Genomic DNA, 20,454 nt, shown 5'->3' on the forward strand with positions numbered 1-20,454 from the left:
GCGCTGCGGGGCTCGGCGGCGGGGCTGCGCCGGGGACCGGGGCTGCCCGGGCACCACCACCAGCCCCAGCACCACCACCAGCCCCAGCGCCACCAGCAGCCCCAGCGCCGCCCGCATCGCCGCCGCCAACGGCCGCCGCCAACGGCCCCGAGAGAGGCGCGGACGCGCGGCTGCACCCGGCGCCGTTATTTTATTGCCCGCGGCGCCCGCCCCGGCACGGCCCCCGCTCCGAGGGAGGCTCCGGCCCCGGCTCCGGCTCCGTCCCCGCTTCGCTGCCGCTCTCCTCGGTGGTGGAGCTGCGGGGAGCGCGGGGGGGCGGCTCAGTGCCGGCCCCGCCGGGCTCCGCACCGCCCGCGGGACGCGGGGCTGTCTCACCTCTCCCAGCTGGGCAGGCTGCCGGCCTCCGACCTGGGGGCGCGGGGCGGGCGTGAGGGCGCCGGGCACCCGCTGCCGGCTGCGCCCCGCGGGCCCCAGGAACGCACGCTCCCCGAAACGCGCGCCCACCCGCTCCCCGCACGCACGTGTGAGCCCTGCCGGAGGCCCCGGTGTTTGGGGAGAGCGAGGTCGGCCGGGGACCCGCCGCCACGTTGCAGAGGTAACCCCCGAGGAGCATGCCTGCACCCCTCTGGGAAGCGTGCAAGTGCTTGGAGGGACGGGCAGAGGACAACGCGCTCCATGTCCTGACCCAACCCTGCTCCCCCCTGCTCCCCGCGTGCCCATGCTCTCTCCCACCTGCTCTTCTCCTTCACATCTGGACAGAATGCATCCGCAAACCCCTCACTGCCACAAACCCCTGCCTATCTCCCCCACCCAGAACGGGGGACTCGCAGTAACCAGCATTAACTTACGCATCACTTTGCGATCTGTTCCTCGCACAGCGTCTCATCAGCTGGGTCCACTTCTTAACCAGGATGATGCAGCAAATAAGGATGGGGATGAGAATGCAGAGGACCAGCAGCAGCCAATTTTTCAGCGTGCCCTTAGGAAAGCTTTTTGTGACAGTATCTAGGGAGAGAACCACACGCACAACTCCGGGTAAGGGCCAGGCGATGCCAAGGGCGTCTGCTCTGTCACAAGACCGACGAGGCTGTTTCTGGGACCATGGGGGCAGCCACTGCCCCCGGTAAAACCGCTGGGCACCCAGAGCTGCTGCGCAGGACTCACCGTCATGGCCCCGCAGCTGCTGCCCGCTGTTGATGCTGCCGCCTATCGAAGATCCCCGAGTCTTGCACTGGGGCGGGTTCCAGCCCGGGCTGCAGTGGCAGTTCTTTTTGTTATTGCACACCTGCAAACACCAGGGTGGGAAGAAAACATTCCCCACCTGTAAAAACTTGTACTAAGGAGCACTGCTAAGCTTTCACTCGCACCGTTTTCCTACCCACTCCTCACATGCAGACCAGTGCAAGCCCCATGCTGCGGTCACAGCCAGACACTAGTGCCACTTGGCACTGCTGCTGGACACCCCTGACCGGGCTTCCCCCTGTCCTTCCTGCTCCACTGCTCCCCAGGCTGCCTCTCACCTTGCACAAGTACACTGGTCATTTCCAACACTATTTCAATTATGTGCAGTTAAATCCTCTTTAGATACTTCTCTTCCAGTTTTCTGTTAATCTAGACAAGCAAATACTCCACCTTCCCTCATCTCATTTATATTTGGTCTTGGAACGGAAAGTACATTAGGTATTCTCACTTAATTTCTCCCACAGTTGCTGCATAACAGTTTTGGAGAACGAGTGTTAGCCCAAAACACGGGTTTAGCCAAGTCCCAAGCAAGCCACTGTAGGCACATGAGAAGATCCTCTCTGTCTTCTTCAGCAATATCAATCAACATGACGAGACCACCCTAACAGCACTGTTACTTACTCCATGCCCATGGCATTTAGTCTTCACATTGCAGTCATACTTCAGGACTGAATGTGGATGGCACGTGCCATTCACACAAACCTGAAAGTCCAAAAGGAAAAAAATTCTGCTGGATACTTTCCCATCACTCTTTGTCATGCTAGCCATTACTCTAAAAAAGATTCCTAGGTTCAAACACTGATCAGTAAGTCAATGGCACATGTAATAATTACCAAAAATGTAAGTACAAACCACCTTTAAATTATACTGCAAAATGGCAACTATTTCTAAAACTGCTACAGTTGTGATAATTGTATGTCATTTCCATGCTCTCAAAACATTTCTTACCTTTCTAGGACCACATTTTGTACCATCTTTAACCAGGAGAGGATCTTGCACTGTCGGTCCGCGCATAAAATCAAAAGATACACACAGATGTTCTTGCACTTGAGCATAAATGATGGCACCCTTAACTTTTGTGAAGGGAATATGATTCGGGTATGTACATACTAGCTTTCCACATCCCAGATTCCTAAAAAAATCATTAGCACAGTAAATTAGAAGAGTGGGCACAATGATTGACCACAATGCTGGAGGCACCGAGGTGCACAATTCAGGGAGAGAGATTTAAATGAAATAAGCACACAAGCCCACCGACTGCTTGCACAGCTGGGTGGTCGATGAAGTTGCTTCTCAACCCCCTGCAAGTCTCCAGTATCCCCCCCCAACGCCCCGGGCTATGCCACGGGTAAACATTTGTCATGCCCACCATGGAGCGCTCTGCTCCCCGCTATGTGTCCCTTATCCATCAGGACAAAGACCTGCCCAGCATCACCATCTCTTTTAAGTGGAAGAAAAGGCAGCCATGCAGGAGAAAACCATACTGAAGAAGCTTCTGACAGATTTTTACACTTTGCATCAACAGTAAAGGGAAGCACAAATTAAACGTGGTCTCAGTTAAACACTTCCCTCTCCCTCGAAACCTACAGCCAAGAGCAGGGCTGGTACCCATCCTTTGGGTGATTACCACAGTGGCCAAACCTATCCTGCTGGCTGTTGACTTCTTCGTAACAAGCCAAAGGAGCATTTTTGGCACCTGGAAGTTTGGAAATAATACTGATTATAACTGAGGGTAATACAGATTAGAATATGGCTTTAACATTTATCATTTCTTGTATCTGATGGAGTAAAACGTGGCTACATCACTATCTGCCCACGTTCAAGTTGCAGGACAGACCTTGCAGACAATGGAATTGCTGGAAAAGTCCCAGAGACCGTCCACAAAATCTGGATATTTCTGTGGCTTGTTCTCTGCCCAGATGTATGGCTGGCTGTGTGTCAACATTCAGCCTGAAATCCTCACGTAAACCATCACCCTCCTATGGCCAATTCCTTTCCCCTCGCCACAAGCACAAGAAACCCGGCACTAAGCATACTGCATTTGAGCCTGCACTGGCATTCCCAGTCCGTGCCAGCGAGAGCAGAGCCGCGCCGCTACCTGTCCCGTAGAGCCTCCGGCACTGCAGGTCAGCAGACTGGCAGCGTCCCTTGTAGCAGTACCCGGTGCCGTGCTCGCAGTCGTGCCCATCCTGCACGTAGAAATCGGGGGGGCAGGACGCGGAGGACCCGTTGCAGTACTCGGCCAGGTCGCACTGCACGTCGGCGGGAGGGCGACACAGCGAGTTTTTCGCTTTAAACTGGCGAGAGAGGCAGAAATTGTTCCTCTCTCCATCCTCAGGCACCCATTGGTGCAAGGACCCTCTGCAACAGCTTCCCAGTGCCATGACCGCTGCTGGGCACTCAGCTCCCCGCACAGCCCATCCCCATCCCCTGGATGCTATCTTGTCCATACATTATATGCTAGGGAATGTGCTCATCTTGCTAAAGGCAAAAGGCAGCACCAATATTGTTAAGTTTTTTGGAGGTGACCATCAGCAAAACCAGTAAGCTGGCTTATAGTCCTACTACAGTAAATACTACATCTCCAGACCTCAAAAATGGCCTTAAGTTCTGATAATTATGAACATGCCTTACCTGGCAATTTTCACAGCACCGTCCTGAGGAACACTTCACGCCCGGTTTGAGCTTGCACTGGGAAGTGCAGCATTTGTCCACCGCACATGCCTGCAAGCACACCGTGAACCCTTCCCTGCTTCCCATCTCCTCACCTGCCAGACAACCACTTGCCCTGGCCCCCATCCCCCTAACAAACAGCACGCCTCGGGGGCCCCAAGGGAAGAGGACAGCTGCGCATCCGTGCATGGCCACAGAGCTGCATTATGAACCCCCGGACCACCTCCAGTCCACGTTTGGGGCCGTTCCTGAGGGCGGGGGACACCCCAGCCCCCCGCTGCCCGGCGCTCACCGCCACGGAGCCGCAGTCGCACTGCTCGCCGTGCTCCATCACACCGTTGCCGCAGACGGCCGCCCTGGAGAGCGGGCCCCTCTGGACAACCCTGATGAAAGGGCACTCTGGATTCTGCTTGAGGAAGTTCTCAAAGTCTTCAGCGTTGCAGCTGCTAAAGGATTTTGCCCCACTGACACGTCTAAAACAAAGGATTATCCCTACTTGTGTACGTGCCAACACATCCACCACCGTTCCATTTCTTAACATCTCTGTTCAGTTCGAGAACTTGCTCGTGGGTGAGCACGAGGCAGGACAAGCAGTGCCCAGGGGCCTTTCAGCTCGTTGGCAAACCTGCCTTTAACGTGTGCTATTAGTAAGGACGAGAAACATTTGGAAATATCTTGCTTTTGGGAAGAAAAGCTTTGCTTTTCGATGTAACCATCAAATCGCTATTTATCCTTTTTTTCCTTTCCCAGAGCAAGAACAGCAGATATCTCTGTGTTACTCTGCTATTTGTGACAGGAGGGCACGCATGCCCGAGGCACACCGTGCCATCCTCCTCACAACGCCCTGTGCCTCTGGCAGGCGAAGGCCGCGAAGGGCCGCGAGGAACTCACAGCGCCTCCGAGCCCATGACGCAGACGTGCCTGGGGCAGCGGCAGCCCCGGTTGTTGTCGTAGCTCATGCCCAAGCTGCGGGCCAGTATCTGGGCCAGGAGGACGGAGAACGACTCCAGGGTCACGCTGCGCTGGTACTGGGGGGGCAGAGCCGGACACTGGTGGTGGAGCTGCCCCACAGGCACCCGGCCCCGGTGCCACCATAAGGCCGCAGCACCCGGCCCGGTCCCGGCCGCAGGCCTCGTACCACGGCCACTGCACCCGCAGCATCCCTCTGACACGCCTTGTCTGGAATGGTCGCACCCGCGTAAGAAGCTCGGTCCCGGTACCTGAAACGCAAGAGCTCTCTCTGGCCTTCGAGCCTCAGCGGCTCCGGGTCAAGGCCCCCAGGCCACGCAGGGCAGGGGGGGCTCTTGTTTGGTCCTCACTGCATCCCCACCTCACTTCCACATGAAGCATCTAAGCCCTAGCAAAGTCTAGAGTTCCAAGGTACATGAATTTTACAGGTCACTACTGTCTGCTCTGAAATAATAATGACCCTCTGTTCTTACAGCAGTAGATAGGGCACTTCGTAGGGCCGCAGAGCAGCGCTGGTCGTCTTCCACTTCAGCAACTGCATCAACACTTCTTCTCCATTCAACCCTGTCTGAAATTTATTCTTGTCCATCCAGACCTCCATGGAGGACAGGGTAATGGTCATGTTAAGAGAACTGAACATCTGGAAAGTAAACAGGGGAAATGGCTGCTCGCGTATGTTTCATTTCATGCCCTATTTAAATGCTTATTCTTATTAGTAGCCACATTGCCTAAGGAAAATAGACAGGAGCAGTTGGCAACTGATCTACTGCTGTGTATGTGTATAATGAAAAAGGTATAGAGAGTAAAGAAGAACAAAGATAGAAGTAGCAATGTGTCCAAAAGAGAAGAAAAAAGTGTTTATGAAGCAGGATCTAATAAATCCAAAGAAAACCTATCAATGAGTAAAGATATTAAATAATGAAACATGCAGAATGGACAAATTGTCCTTGTCTGCATTTTTGGGGTTACCAGGGATAATATACTTCTCGCAATTTTAAATCAAACACTCATCCAAATGTATATGCTATGTACACAGGCAGGAAAAAAAAAATCAGTCCCCTATGACAGAAAAAAAGCAGTGGTGGCTTCTGACACATGCACACATGCATGATCACCCCTCAGTGGAACACTATACTATAGGATAATATGGTATCGAAGTGATGTTAGGAATAGCTACTGATTTATTCTAGAGAAGCACTGAGTTAGAGCATGTGTTTGTGCTGGACAGCAAAGGATAAAACCTTACTTTGCCACAGCTCCTAACCCTGTCTAGACAAGACCTAGGGAAACTTGGAGCTTCTGGCAGGCTAAACTAAAAAATCAATAGCTAAAAAGATGAGATTCAGTATTATCAGAAAACACATTTAATTATTATCTTCTCAAAAATTAGACAAATCCTACCAATACCTAGCTGTTAGTAGGCTGAAATAAAAGCCCAAAATTTCTACTGCAGTATTTAAAGAACAGTAAAAACTTACACTGCTGAGAGAGCTGATGATCTGAACTATCTTCTGCGTCACAACGTATTTGTCTGCACCCAGGTAGTTGTACTGAAATGACATGAGGTTGTACCTAGATTATTGACGTGCCAAAGCACACGGAGTTATCATGGCCTTTCACTGAGTGGCTTTTACCGACTGATGGACAGCCACAAGCTACAGCCCGCACAAAGCCACGCAAGACTACAAGAAGGACCATGGCAAAGCTCTGCAGCAGCTCTATCCAGAGCCAAGGAAATAAATACAAAACAGGAACTGACCGATGCAAACCTACCAAATTCCTTTCCAAAATTAAATGGAGCGCCAACTCTCTGTGGTGCTTTGACAGTAACTGGAAAAGAGAAAAAAAAAGTTCACCATTGTTAATTGATTTCTCCATTTGAGTCATGATATGTAAGAAAAGCTAACTTCTTTGACGGACCAAGAGACACCAGAACTGATGCTGACATCAGTGCCACCAACAGGGCAGGGAGCACTCACTTCGAGAGCTGTGTGCGCTTTGTAGGAGACCTCCTGCACTGCCGGCCTGGCCCCGCTCTCGGCGCGGCTCTTTGCCAAGAGGAAATCTGCCATGCTCTCGTTGCTCATTTGATAAATGAAGTGCTCAAAGGCGGGTGAATTAACCAGAGGCTCGATCCCGTAGCTGGCATTCTCAAACTGCAGCAAGCCCCTGCGAGGGGCACGGCACCGCTGGGAACCCCGGCTCCCGGCAGGGGATGGGGAGGGCTGGGGAGCCGCGGGCACCGGCACGGCAGCGCAGGCGGCCCTGGTACCTGAGCCCGGAGCAGGTGCTGAGAGTCACCGCCGAGCCGGGGACGCCCTCGATGTACCCGCGGTAGTAGCAGTCGCCCTAAACCACAGCAAAGCAAAGGGAAGCAAAGGGAACCATAGAGGCAACGGCACCTTGAGGATTTTGTTCAATCTCACTTTGGCTCAAGTACCTACAAACAATCTCAAGTATCTACACACAATCCTAGTGTGAGGACAGGGCGTTCTTATGACAAAGCACGGCCCTGTCCCACCCAGCTCTGCTGAAGGACAGGGGAAAGAAGGGAATTACCACTCCCCTGCATAAGGGGTGACATCTCCCCATATACTGAAGAGCAAGGCTACCCCGCAATTAATCCGACGTAAGAACAAAACATTACCTTGATCTGGGGTGAATCATAGTACAAAGATCCCTTCTCATTGTATGTGTAAATCCTGAAATCATCAGGTAAAAAGAACCTAGAACATAAATACAGCAAAATCCTCTGAAAGCACCCTGAGGAGTGTTTACCTGGAGCTTCTCAAGCTCGCACTGGGTCCTGCAGCAGGCACTGCACACCGACGGTGCTGGGGCTTCTTGCAGATCCAAAACCCGCTGCCACCCGTGGTCACGGGCACAAGCATCCCTCCAGCCCTGCTCCAGCCCCTTGCAGCCCCGCAGCACTTGGGTGCGTGGCACACAAACGCATCCTCTGCAGGTGACCGGTACCGTCCCGTGCCAGATGGGCCTCCGGTGGGACCGCGCAAGCCAGCGGTGCTCAGACGGGGCAGCACCAGGGCACTTACTGCTGCTGGAGGTGAATGGTGTACGGCCTCCCCTCTATCGCGAGGACGTAGGACAGCGTGCCCTTGTGTGTGCAGAAGAGCAAGGAAAGGAAGAATTAGGAACAGTGGCTGCAGAAAAGCAAGCTCAGAGGGCAGTCTGCAAGCGCTGAGGACAACTGCAGGAGCTCAACAGATCTGGTCACCCCCCCTCCACACACACACACACACACACACACTTCTGGGCAGGCAGAGCATCATTTCCCAAAACTGTCCCCGCAGCAGCCACGCCATGACTGTTACACACTATTTTAATGCACCAGTATGTCCACTCGCACACGCAAGCACAAACATTAAATAGTTTAATTGTGTAAGTACCGTCTCTCCAGCTGTTTTTGAGGGTGACCTCTGAGGAATTGTGATGTGCAAAGGTATTTGTGAGCCTAGAGAAACAATTTGTTTTTCAGTTATCATCACAGATGAATGCTGCCACAGTTGTGCCTGTCAGCCACAGCTGGAATTGTGTGTGTGTGTGAGAGGCACTTTTACAAACCGTGGGCTGGCACGGTCTCTGTCCGGAGAGGGCTACCAGCCCTGCTTTTTCTGCACACTTCTATAGAAAAAAACGAATGGATGTGCACGTACCAGTGCTGGATCCCAGCCCTGCTGGAGCCCAGGAGTATAAATACTGTACGGCGGGAGCACGAGAGCGAGCCCCAGTCCAACCAAGCCAGCCCAACTTGCATCAGGAACAGAAATGGGGCTCGGGGAGCCCAGCCACACGCCGCTGGCTGCCATACGACAAGCGCCCACTTCGGCGGGCCCCACAGCGCTCCTGCTCCGTCCGTGTGCCGCGCTCCACACGCGGCCGCCGACGTGGGGCCACTTCACGCACGTGGCACGTCGGCAAAACCCAGGCCCCCCGTGGCAGCGAGGAGGGGGGTACCCGGAGAAGTCCCCGAACCCCCAGAAGCTGGGTTCGGCGTTTGTTGAAAAGAGGCCAGTGAACGAGCCCCCAGCCCTCCCCAGGGACCACCGCCACCCCCGAGCATCCCCGCCACGATGCCGGGAGGGACCATTCCCGGCCGGTCCGAGCCGCCTGCGGCCCCGGGCAGCACTCGGGCGGCTCCGGCCCCACCGGAGGGCTCCGGCCCCCCCGGCCCGACTCACGGATCGCGGCCAGCAGCGCGGCCAGCAGCGCCGGGCGCGGCCCCATGGCGGCCCGCCCGGTAACGGCCCCGCAGAGAGGCGCGGACGCGCGGCTGCTCCCGAGGCCGTTTATTGTTCGCGAGGGTTCGTTTCTCGCCCGCCCCGCTCCGCGCTCGGCTCCGGCCCCGCCTCGCCCCGCGCCTCCCGGCGGAGCAGCAGCAGCAGCAGCAGCGCGGCCGCGGCCAGCGCGGGCGGCAGGAGGCAGGCGGCGAGCGGCGGCCGGGGCCCTGCCGGGGGGAGAAGGGAGCGCGGCGGCGGCGGCGGCGGAGGGGCCGCGGAGCCGCCGTGGCGCCGGGCCCGGCCGCGGGACTCACCGCGCTCGGCCGGCCCCGGGCCGCCGTCGGCGCCGCCGCCCGTCGGGGAGCCCCGCCGGCGGCAGTCGGGCGGCTTCCAGCCCGGGTGGCAGCGGCAGCGCCGCCGGTTGTCGCACACCTGGGGAGAGGGCGGAGGCGAAAGCTGTCCCCCTCGGTCCGGAGTCGGTTCTAGGACCGGTAACGCCGGAAGGGTTTTACCCGCGGTACCGGCTGACGGGGCCGGGATTTCGCACGGCGTCAGCCTACAACGAGTCTGCAGGCAGCTCCCACCCGAGTCCCAGCAAACCTTCACGCCCGGACACCCGCAGCAGTGCTGCTGCCGCTTACCCCGTGGCCGTGGCACTCCGCCTCGCTGATGCAGGCAGCTCCGAGGACTGAATGGGGGTGGCAGGTGTTGTTTATGCACACCTAGAAAAACACACGACAGCTCCAGTTCGGTGCTTTACCGTCGGAGCCCTCGGCTCGTTGGCCTTGTGTCCCACACGGGATTGAAAACACACTTCTTTAAAAAAAAAAAAAGGTGCTTTTGAAAAGCTACGTTTACTACCTTAGGGTTATATCTAACGCTTATATCACACCAGAAACTTAATGTGATGTCAGTGTATATTCACAGTGTTTACACTTACACTGCAAAGGAGCGAGTATTCCTAAAACCTTGTTAATGTTTAAAATTCCTATCTGACATCTTAGTTGCCTATAAAATGTTTTCTTACCTTTCCAGAGCCACACTTTGTACCTGGCGGAATCAGAAGAGGATCCAGCCTCGCTGGTACATTCAAATAATCCAAAGATACACATAAATGCTCTCGCACTTGGACGTAAAGGACAGCGGCAGCATCAGTTGCAAATGGAGTGCTATACGGATACGTGCAGATTAACTTTCCACATCTGAGATTCCTGTAAAATTGATTTGCATGGGATGTATGTGTGTATCACATACACGCGCTAAACGGTGAAACAACAGCACCATTAAACCACGCAAGAGAAGTACGGCGTGCTGCATGATGAGAAAAAATAAGTAGGACTGGGGAAGTCCAAGGATGATCTGTGCTAGGAGGAGAGACGCTCCATTACCAATGAGGAGAAAACACATGTAACTATTTATTGCTTCACAAATCCTACTGTCAGTTGGAGTCTCGACACTGTCCTCTTCTGTACAGTCCAAAATAAATACTCATTTTTAGGGGAGCAGCTGCCCTTCCCTTGCAACCTACCTCCACGTACAGGCCCTATAGCCTTGTCTGGGGTGGAACCCACAGTGTCCGAATCTGTCTCGCTGACTGTTGAGTTCCTCATAACATGCCACAGGAGCACTTTTTGAACCTACAAGTTTAGTTTATAATCAATATTAGTGCTGAAGGAACACGAAGCGACATATTATGGTACCTAAAAATTTTCATACTGTGCACAGCAGAACACGGATGCTCTTCACTATTTAGAGAAAATGTTTGTTTTCTTTCTCTAATTAGTCCTCAGAAGCATGTAATGGGCTAATAGTAAATTGGCTCGCTGATGAAGTTCACTTACCAACCATCAGACCTGAGTCTAACAACTAACCACAAAACCTCACCTCCACAGAAACCAGGCTATAAAAAGCCATAACGAAACCCACCTGAGTTCGGTGTTTTAGAGAGCAAAGACACAAACCAACTTCGCTAGCACCACAGCTGCCTTCTCAAGCAGGGCAGCAGTGCCAGCGAGAGCAGAGCCGCGCCGCTACCTGTCCCGTAGAGCCTCCGGCACTGCAGGTCAGCAGACTGGCAGCGTCCCTTGTAGCAGTACCCGGTGCCGTGCTCGCAGTCGTGCCCATCCTGCACGTAGAAATCGGGGGGGCAGGACGCGGAGGACCCGTTGCAGTACTCGGCCAGGTCGCACTGCACGTCGGCGGGAGGGCGACACAGCGAGTTTTTCGCTTTAAACTGGCGAGAGAGGCAGAAATTGTTCCTCTCTCCATCCTCAGGCACCCATCGGTGCAAGGACCCTCTGCAACAGCTTCCCAGTGCCAGGACCGCTGCTGGGTACTCAGGTAACCACGCGTGCCCTCCTTCCCCCCCATCCCCATCCCACGACAGTCTTCCCCCAGTAATTTCCTTCCTTGGGATTTAGGGAGCTGAGCTGGAAAGCTCCACCCCAGGAACTGAATTGCACAGCAGAAGAGTTTGTCCCATCCTTAAGCATGGAAACATAATATTTCTCCAAAAAAATATGATGGCCTTGTGATGATTACAAGAACATGACTTACCTGACATCCATCACAGCACAATCCAGAGGAACATTTCACTCCTGGCTTAAACCGACACGTTTTAGTACAGCATTTATCCTTCAAGCATGCCTGAGAACACATCACAAAACCACATTATTCTGCACTTTTGTTCCCCCTGAGCTTTTCACTGTCCAGGGTCCTCCCCTTCCTTCTTATCCCCAAAATGTTACACTCGGGCAGTAGCCAGCACGATAGAGTGGGCACAGCTGCCGTCAGATCGATGCCAGCGCAGGAGCTAACGGCAGACACAAGTCCTTGGGCTGGCACCTACTTCAGCTGCGCCCTGCGTCTCCATGGCTCACCGCTCCGAATGGGCAAACAGTACGAAGTCACACATTTAGCCACAGCTACTGCAGCGCTCACCGCCGCGGAGCCGCAGTCGCACTGCTCGCCGCGCTCCACCACGCCGTTGCCGCAGACGGCGGCTTGCCGGTAGGAGAGCCCGGCCAGGCGGGGCCTGTCGAAGAGGCAGTCCCCTGCGTCGCGCTCGAGGAAGTTCTCGAAGTCTCCAATGCTGCAGCTGCTGAAGGATTTTGCCCCACCAACGTGTCTAAAACAAATGATTATCCCTACTTGTGTACGTGCCAACACACCCACCGCTGTTCTGTTTGAGAACGCCCTGTGCCTCTGGCAGGCGAAGGCCGCGAAGGGCCGCGAGGAACTCACAGCGCCTCCGAGCCCATGACGCAGACGTGCCCGGGGCAGCGGCAGCCCCGGTTGTTGTCGTAGCTCATGCCCAAGCTGCGGGCCAGCACCTGGGCCAGGAGGACGGAGAACGACTCCAGGGTCACGCTGCGCTGGTACTGGGGGGGCAGAGCCGGGCGCTGGTGGTGGAGCTGCCCCACAGGCACCCGGCCCCGGTGCCACCATAAGGCCGCAGCACCCGGCCCGGTCCCGGCCGCAGGCCTCGTACCACGGCCACTGCACCCGCAGCATCCCTCTGACACGCCTTGCCCGGAATGGTCGCACCCGCAAAGGAAGCTTGGTCCCGGTACCTGAAACGCAGGAGCTCTCTCCGGCCGCAGGTCACAGCCCCCGGCCCCGTGGTCCCCCCACTGCCCACCAGTGCCCCCGCCATCGCGGGGTTGGCTGAGCTCCGCCACGCACCACCAGTCCCTGGGGAAATTTTAGTCTTACACAAAGAGGCAGGCGAGGTCATACGACCGCAGGGCGAGGTACGACTGCTGCCGCTCCAAAAATCTCTGCAGAAGTTCGTCGGCTTCCCCTGCTGTCGAGATTTTATTCTCCTCTATCCAGAACTCCAGGGAGGACAGAACAACGGTCACGTTCAGAGGATTAAATATCTGAAAACGTGACAGATGAGATGGCTGCTCACACGCCTTTCTTTCACAGCACCATTACATCTGTACATGCAACAAATGACATAGGAAAAGATGGACAGTAGCTGTTGGCAGTCATGGAATGACATCTGTATGACAAAATAGAATGAACTAAACTCGAAAATAAAACAGTGTCCCAAGAGGCACATGAACAAAGCCTAATAACTTGATAAAAATGTTTTAGTTTTTCTGTTAAGTAGCTTATCATCATACGCACAAATCAGGCCAAGGACAGTTCTTAAAAGTGTGTGTGTCGGACAGTGTGGAGGGGAAGAAAAAGCAAAACCTTTGTATTCACCCACTGGGGTTAAACCCTTCGCCAACCTTTTATCAAGTCTGGACCAGGAGGCAGAGAAGCTGGCGGCTCCTGCCAGGCTGTGCCTGACATCGCAACGCCAAGCATCACGTGCCAGGGCTGGATCTGCAGTTACATAGCCTCCTCCCCGAACCAAAAGCAACTAGGAAATAGGTGGCCGTTTCTAAAATCAGCCCCTCATCATTTTATTACAATACAAACCGGACTTTAAAACTTACATTGTTGACAAAATTGAAAATCTGGATTATCTTCCATGTTGCAACTTTCTTGTCCGAGCCCATATAATTGTACTGAAAAACAACACAAGGGCATAAGAATGGACAAGTCGTTTATCACAGCGAAGCAGGACAATGTTGAAAGGATTGCCAGCGTCCAGTCACGCAAATGTGAACTACCAATTTTCAATCTTTCTTTCCTGTAAAATCCACAGTACAAACACCTTTTTAAATGGAAAACCAAAAACGCATAGAAGTTGGAAATGGCACCATTCTTATGTTCATAGTAGTCAAGCAAATACAAGGAGGAGATGGCTGGCACCAACTTACCAAAGCTTTGTCCAAAACCGTGTACACCTCAAAGTACTTAGGAGACCGTGCTGCAGATAATGCTGGCTAAAAAAGAAAATATTGTGAAGCTATTTATTTTTGCATTTTAGCGATCTTATTTCTGAAACGTGCTATACAACAAAGTGTCCGTTCAAAAGCATTACTTGGATGCTGTCTTCATATTAGCACAAGGTAAGCAGCCGCTCTAACTTAGCCACTCCTCACTTTTTAAACAAGCCATTCTAGCTTAGCCAGGCCTCTCATCAGGCACCAGGAGAGCGACGATCCACGCGACAGCTCAACACGAGCCCTTGCCCTCCTAAAATCCCCCGCTCATCGCCGCCCATCCAGACCGCATGTGGGACAAAGGTGCCCACAGGAACAGCCCCCTCCCAGGCCGAGCAGACTTGAGCTTGGCCAGGAGACCAGAGGCAGCTCACTTCACCGTGCACGATCTTCAGCACCATCTCCTGCGCTGCCGGCCTGGCCCCGCTCTCGGCACGGCTCTTTGCAAAGAGGAAGCCTGCAGTGTTCTCGTTGCTCATTTGATAAATGAAGTGCTCGAAGACGGGTGAATTAACCAGAGGCTCGATCCCGTAGCTGGCATTCTCAAACTGCAGCAAGCCCCTGCGAGAGGCACGGCACCGCTGGGAACCCCGGCTCCTGGCAGGGGATGGGGAGGGCTGGGGAGCCGCGGGCACCAGCACGGCAGCGCAGGCGGCCCTGGTACCTGAGCCCGGAGCAGGTGCTGAGAGTCACCGCCGAGCCGGGGACGCCCTCGATGTACCCGCGGTAGTAGCAGTCGCCCTAAACCACAGCAAAGCAAAGGGAGCCATAAAGTCCCAAGAACTGGTCACCCAAGCAGCTTAACTGCACGCACTGAGCAGCGGCTCTGCTCTGCGATACTTCAGGTTAAAAGAAAAAAAAAAAAAAAAACCACCAGTCCAAACTCGCCTTGATATGGGTCAAATCAGATTTCAAAGACTCCATCTCATTAGACATATAAAGCCTAAAATCATCCGGTATAAAGAGACTGCAAAAGAAAAGCATAAAGTTAAACGCTAGAACTCGCATGTCTTACCCAGAGCTTCTCAAGCTCGCACCGGGTCCTGCAGCAGGCACTGCACACCGACGGTGCTGGGGCTTCTTGCAGGTCCAAAACCCGCTGCCACCCGCGGTCACGGGCACAAGCATCCCTCCAGCCCTGCTCCAGCCCCTTGCAGCCCCGGGGTGCGTGGCACACAAACGCGCATCCTCTGCGGGTGACCGGTACCGTCCCGTGCCAGATGGGCCTCCGGTGGGACCGCACAAGCCAGCGGTGCTCAGACGGGGCAGCACCAGGGCACTTACTGCTGCTGGAGGTGAATGGTGTACGGCCTCCCCTCTATCGCGAGGACGTAGGACAGCGTGCCCTTGTGTATGCAGAAGAGCAGGGAAAGGAAGAATTAGGAACAGTGGCTGCAGAAAAGCAAGCTCAGAGGGCAGTCTGCAAGCGCTGAGGACAACTGCAGGAGCTCAACAAGCAAACGCTCCTCACGAGGCAGGCTGAGCCTCTGTGGCTGCTGTTATAGCCGCCAGCACTCGCCACCCCCATCACCCCTCTGCAGCCAGGAGATCAGGGCCTCCGGCATATGTGCCCACTCACACCTACACGTATGTATTTAGGAAATAACAGGGGTGCTCAAGTACCGACTCTCCTGTTGTGTTTGGGGGCAGTTGCAGTGGGACTGTGATTTGTGACAGTACTCGTGAACCTGGAGAGAGAGAGAGAGAGAGAAAGAGATAGAGATAGAGAGCGCTGTGCGAGGCATTACCGGCCGCAGCCCCGGGCACAGCCCTACTGCCCATGCTGGGGGCCCACGGGTGCCCGCAGGCAGACTCACGCAGCGCGGCCAGCAGCGCCGCCAGCAGCAGCAGGCACGGCCCCATGCTGCAGCCTGGCTGGTAACGGCCCCACCAGTAACTGCCCCACGCTGCGGCCGTTGGGGACCGTTCCTGTACCAGGAAAGCAGGAGCAGACAAGAGCGCTTTTGTACAAAACTGGCATCTTTATTGCTCGTTTCTTACAAAGGGGTTCGGTAAAAGCCCTTTCATTGCACCCAAACACTACAAAACTGGCACGCGGCGCGGTCCCGAAGGCGCACAGAAACAGGCGACGTTGCTCCCAGTGCAACGTTTTAAATGAGAATGGGACATGTACAACATTTCCTGCTCCTTCAGACCTAATCAGGTGACAGGGATGAGTGTACACTTTAAAAACGTCAGTAGTCATACTCAATATTTAATACATTTAAAATCTGAGCAATTTCCTTTCCACAGAACTGTTTGTAAAAACTGCACGTTCATTGCCCTAGACCTCCGCCCTGCAAGTATTGCTGACACGCACACTGAAGTACAAAAACTTAACTATTAGAAGGCACCGTTTTCAGCATAGTTTTAGTTCACACGTACAGCTTTAAATACAGTTAAGTACGTCTTCCTCCAGGATTACTTTGTGACCTGGGTTCCCTCCTCCCAAACACACCCAGCGAACCTGGCCACTCGTGTCGCGAGCTGCCTCGAGGGGCTCGGCCAGACATGGCCTTACAAAGAGCAAAGCGAGGTACTTACAGACAGACAGCCCAAACCGAGTAGAATACATCAAGAAGTAGGAAGTGATTATCTTGGAACAAACAGAAGACCCCCACAAATAAGTCTGGTGATACCTTAGCTGACATTTAACATATTTTAATAGTGTTATAAATCTTAGTCTAAGTTTATGGGAAACCACAAGAGTTCAAGTATTTTATTACTGCAAATGCAAACACTATATATATATATATATATATTTATATATGTATATACAAAGGAAAAGATTTTTTTTGGCAATATTATGGGGGATCTTTACAGAGCGCGTTTGTACTCAGTGGCTAGCACAAAGTGAGAAAGCCAAGCACACTTTTCAGCATTTTTTTCAGATTTTGCAAGTTTGTGCAATAGACTTCTACTCGTCACCACCATCATTCAGTTTCTACTTACAGCACAACTGTATCACAACTAACAGATCTCCTCTGCTCACACAGAGTGCTAAACACTCCTTTTCAGAAGCAGTATTAAAACCTGGTTTAGTCAATGTTGCAGAAACTGACAGCAGTCCAATGTACTGCAGGTTAGCCTATATAAGCATCCTGACCGACATTAAAAGGGTTTGAAGATTAGGTGACAAAGTCGCATTAGTCAACAGGCTCCTGTCTAAAGTGCACGGAGAAGCTCAGGTGGTCTAAGCAGATACACATTTTTTGCTTCTCAGTGTTCTGCAGGGACTCCTTTGTAGTCTTTAGACCCAATTTAAAACCTAAGAACACTCAGTTTTTAAAAACAAAATATGGCCATGTCTTTTCGTACCTTTTTTTTCCTTGCCCATTCATGGTATTAGTGGAAGTTAGTGCAGGATTCTCATTTAGCAACTCACAATTACTAATTTAAAAACATTAAATTAAACTTAATGTTCATATAGTACAGCTTAGTGTCAGTCAGCATGAAATTAAGAATAAGTGCATTATTACACATCAATAAACATATATACATGCATAAACATGTTTACAATATATTTATCTTCCTCTGATAAAGTACACTGATACCTTATTCCGCTTGTGCCATTTATGTGTAAATGGGTAGCAGTTTCCAGTCCGTGCAAAATAAGTTTTAAATTAATCGGCCAGATTTCCTTGATTTGATACTAGTATGGGTTACTTTAATTCTTCACTGTACGTTTGGAAAGATGACAACAAATAATTTCATTATTAGGGCTCATAACAGAAATGGGGAAACAAAAAGCAACTCCTAAGTGCTGTACTTTAAAGATTAATTAACTGCAGACTGCTCCACTCCCAGCTGGGCAGCCCTGCTGCAGTTTACAAAGCCACAATACTCAGACAGATCTAAGAACAGGTTTGATGTTTTCAGTTCTTGTAGCTTTGGTAGAGGTATTTAGTTTAAAGTTTTACATTCCTTGCTTCAATATCTCATTTGCCTTATTCCAGGCTGCAGAAGGAAGCCTTTCTGGGATTACCATGGGCCACTCGATGCAAGACGGATAAATGCAATTTCAGCTTTGCTTCAGCGAACAGGTCAGCTCACGTGAAGGCCTCAAAGAAGCCAAAAGCTATTTGGGAGGCAAAGGTGCTGGTCGAGAAGGAAAATAATGTCCCTGAGGTAAACATTTTTGCTGTGATGGAAGAGGTCCCTGAGGTACACATTTCTGTTGCGGAGGAGGTGGCCTACAATGGGGACAGAGAAGCTGTTGTGAGTTCAGATGGCTACGTCTAAAAACACACATAGCAAAGCTGCCCCTTCTTCCTCTTGCTTTGCACAAGTGTGCCCCAAGGCCGATGGCAGAGACTGCCCCCTTTCCAGCTACGCTGCTTCTAGCACACCCAGCTCCCAGAGCTAAGGCTCATTTCAAACATCTCATGGTCAAACTCTTCTTTGAGTTTGTATTTCTTTGAGCCTGTATTTCTTCCTACAGTTTCAATTAACAATTTTTCCCAAAACAGTTTAAAGACCCCCACAAGTTTCTCACCAACACAAGCTATTTTAAAATACTCCCTCTCTTGATGCATTGTACTTTCTGGATAAGTATATTTTACAGCACAGGCATTAAGATCTTAGAAATACAATTCAAAAGTAAAATGAAAAATAAAGGAAAAACTATTCAAAGTTAATTAAGAAATGATCCTGTACTTGGCGATAATATTCATGAATCAGAGAGATGCCAGATTTTTGAGTAATTTCCTTTTAAACTACGGTCTCTGAGAGGCATTTTCTTCACCTGCATGCAGGGCTAATCTAGCCCCAGAAAAGCATTCTGAAACCTGTTAATCAAAATGTAGCTCTGACAATGTGTAAAATGAATGCTACGGGTAATAGCGCTTTAGTTCTGAAGCATGAAATGAATGAGAAAATTTTTTCAATAATAGGTCTGTTCTGCATACATATAACACATGATGAAATACCCTAACACACAGATGAAGGCAATGACAAGCTATAACTACTACCAATTGTGCTGATGTATTTGCAATAACTCAAACCAACCTTGTTGGCAGCTTCTGTGGCTGTGGTGCCTGGTATTGCGGAGACGGGTAGTAGGACTGGTGGTAAGCCTGCTGAGGATGCTGGTTAACTGGGTAAGATGGCACGGGGAAGGTATTTGGTTCCATATCCTATGAAGGAAACATTACAAGAACAGTCACAGAGTTACAGTTCGGAAATTGAAATATTTGTTTCATTATTTAGTTGACATTTAAGACCTCTTGCAAACAGATCTGGAAATGTCAGAGTTACTCCTTCCTTCCAAGAAGCTCAGTAGAAAGAAGCAACAGCATTCTGAAGAGTACTGCTTTCTGGAAAAAATAGAAGGGCTGATCTTGACTAGTGTTTGCTTTGTTTAGCAGCAGTGCTTTGACTGGTTATTGCACCCAGAGACAGAACAGGTCTGCAAAGGAGTGGGGCCAAGGAGGTGGGAAGGAATGCTCCACTCCCCAGGTGGGATGAGTGCTTCCAGTGTAAGGATGAGGGGGTAGCAGAGCAGGCAAACTGCCCACCAAGCCAAAACAATCCATAAGAGAAACCCCTAGTGCTTGAAGAGGGGAGAACAGAGGAGCTTTTCCACTGCCTTTAGGCAATAATACTTCTACTCCCTTCTTAGCAAAGAGAAAACATGATTACAGAAATGAAAAAATAAAATAGCTTTGAAGCCTCTGTCAGTGCAAAAATAATAAAAAACTGTCCTCATCTGTTACTTTAGAGACAAATAACAAATGAAGTAATGGAAAGTGGATCATCCCTACCATGGGTACACTTCTTGAAGAATAAGGCGTGCCATGTGAAAAGCCTCTGTGTTGGTAGTTTCTTGGTTCTGTTTCTGTTCTAGGAGGTGGTGACTGAAATGACCTGAAATCCAAGGGACATAAACCGTATGAGCATATAAACTTGTTAGAATGACCAAGTAGGCTACGAATCCAAGTGCTTCTTACTTGCTAGATGGGTTTACTGTATCTTAGCAAATATCAAACATCAGGAGGACAGCCACATATCTAAGAAACAGCATAACCTTTTTTCTGTTTAGGATTATGACAGCTTTGCTTCTGTACTAAACATAGGAACCAAAAAAAACCACGAAAAAACTATTACCAAAAACATTGCAACAAACATAATTGTAAAAAGAAAAAAACATTGTGGGAACAGAAAAACATTAATCTTTTGTGTCATTGCCAAGGGCAAGCTACACGTGACACTTGATGCAGCAGTCTTTGCTTGACCATCTTGGTACTGGAATATGCCTACATATGTTGGTATTGGCTTGTGTAAAGAAATGTCTATGGACTACTTCAAAAGGGCAGAAGAGAAGGTAAGGAGGAGAATATACTTACGAATGACAGCGTGACATTAACCTTCTAAACCATCGCTTCAGCCTGTCTCTCCTTGCAAATGCCAGAGCAGCAGCTATAAGGAGTGGTAGGACCAGGAAAAAAAATACCAGTAGCCCATTCCTCAGTGAGGTGTCTTTGTCTGAT

General features: G+C 51.5%; 2 protein-coding genes across 7 annotated transcripts in view; both read right to left on the bottom strand.

Annotated features, from left to right (window-relative positions):
* Positions 1 to 79: 79 nt before the first annotated feature.
* On the bottom strand, positions 80 to 15,862 carry LOC106044415 (disintegrin and metalloproteinase domain-containing protein 32-like). Of its 5 annotated transcripts, none has more exons than XM_066983605.1 (38): positions 15,784 to 15,862; positions 15,590 to 15,654; positions 15,251 to 15,312; positions 14,855 to 14,933; positions 14,631 to 14,707; positions 14,341 to 14,527; positions 13,901 to 13,966; positions 13,574 to 13,645; positions 12,837 to 13,003; positions 12,613 to 12,694; positions 12,366 to 12,502; positions 12,063 to 12,249; positions 11,679 to 11,768; positions 11,157 to 11,355; positions 10,651 to 10,759; positions 10,173 to 10,333; positions 9,764 to 9,844; positions 9,437 to 9,554; positions 8,292 to 8,356; positions 7,663 to 7,999; positions 7,532 to 7,586; positions 7,157 to 7,233; positions 6,864 to 7,053; positions 6,658 to 6,714; positions 6,363 to 6,434; positions 5,358 to 5,524; positions 5,054 to 5,135; positions 4,807 to 4,943; positions 4,208 to 4,388; positions 3,877 to 3,966; positions 3,341 to 3,539; positions 2,830 to 2,938; positions 2,191 to 2,374; positions 1,864 to 1,944; positions 1,165 to 1,285; positions 849 to 1,005; positions 376 to 408; positions 80 to 296 (listed from the first exon to the last, which is right to left on the bottom strand). In XM_066983605.1, exons 1-38 carry the CDS (start codon positions 15,827 to 15,829, stop codon positions 191 to 193), a joined length of 4,485 nt encoding a protein of 1,494 aa, XP_066839706.1. In that variant the 5' UTR covers positions 15,830 to 15,862; the 3' UTR covers positions 80 to 190. The 5 variants fall into 5 exon arrangements, with proteins under 5 accessions (XP_066839706.1, XP_066839709.1, XP_066839707.1 ...); XM_066983608.1 differs by having other exon boundaries at positions 7,532 to 7,610; positions 7,938 to 7,999; positions 10,150 to 10,333; XM_066983606.1 differs by lacking the exon at positions 376 to 408.
* Positions 15,863 to 15,928: 66 nt separating this feature from the next.
* Positions 15,929 to 20,454, bottom strand: part of LOC106044414 (disintegrin and metalloproteinase domain-containing protein 9) — a 28,919-nt gene continuing 24,393 nt past the window's right edge. For both annotated transcript variants that reach the window (XM_066983611.1, XM_066983610.1), the window contains exons 19-22: positions 20,311 to 20,449; positions 19,729 to 19,831; positions 18,974 to 19,101; positions 15,929 to 18,159 (exon numbers count right to left, since the gene is read on the bottom strand). In XM_066983611.1, coding sequence (XP_066839712.1) covers positions 18,045 to 18,159; positions 18,974 to 19,101; positions 19,729 to 19,831; positions 20,311 to 20,449 — 485 coding nt within the window. In that variant the 3' untranslated portion in view covers positions 15,929 to 18,044. The remainder of the gene's footprint in view (positions 18,160 to 18,973; positions 19,102 to 19,728; positions 19,832 to 20,310; positions 20,450 to 20,454) is intronic.

This window comes from Anser cygnoides, chromosome 26 (assembly GCF_040182565.1).
Source record: "Anser cygnoides isolate HZ-2024a breed goose chromosome 26, Taihu_goose_T2T_genome, whole genome shotgun sequence".
Taxonomy (NCBI): Eukaryota; Metazoa; Chordata; class Aves; order Anseriformes; family Anatidae; genus Anser; species Anser cygnoides.

Excerpts from the sequence above, each read along its gene's own strand:
- LOC106044415 (XM_066983605.1), bottom strand. The coding sequence starts at position 15,829 with ATGGGGCCGTGCCTGCTGCTGCTGGCGGCGCTGCTGGCCGCGCTGC. Across the intron at positions 13,967-14,340 it reads TGAAGATCGTGCACGGTGAA|CCAGCATTATCTGCAGCACG; the intron begins GTGAGCTGCCTC and ends TTTCTTTTTTAG. Across the intron at positions 2,939-3,340 it reads CCGGAGGCTCTACGGGACAG|GTGCCAAAAATGCTCCTTTG; the intron begins GTAGCGGCGCGG and ends CCAAACTTCCAG.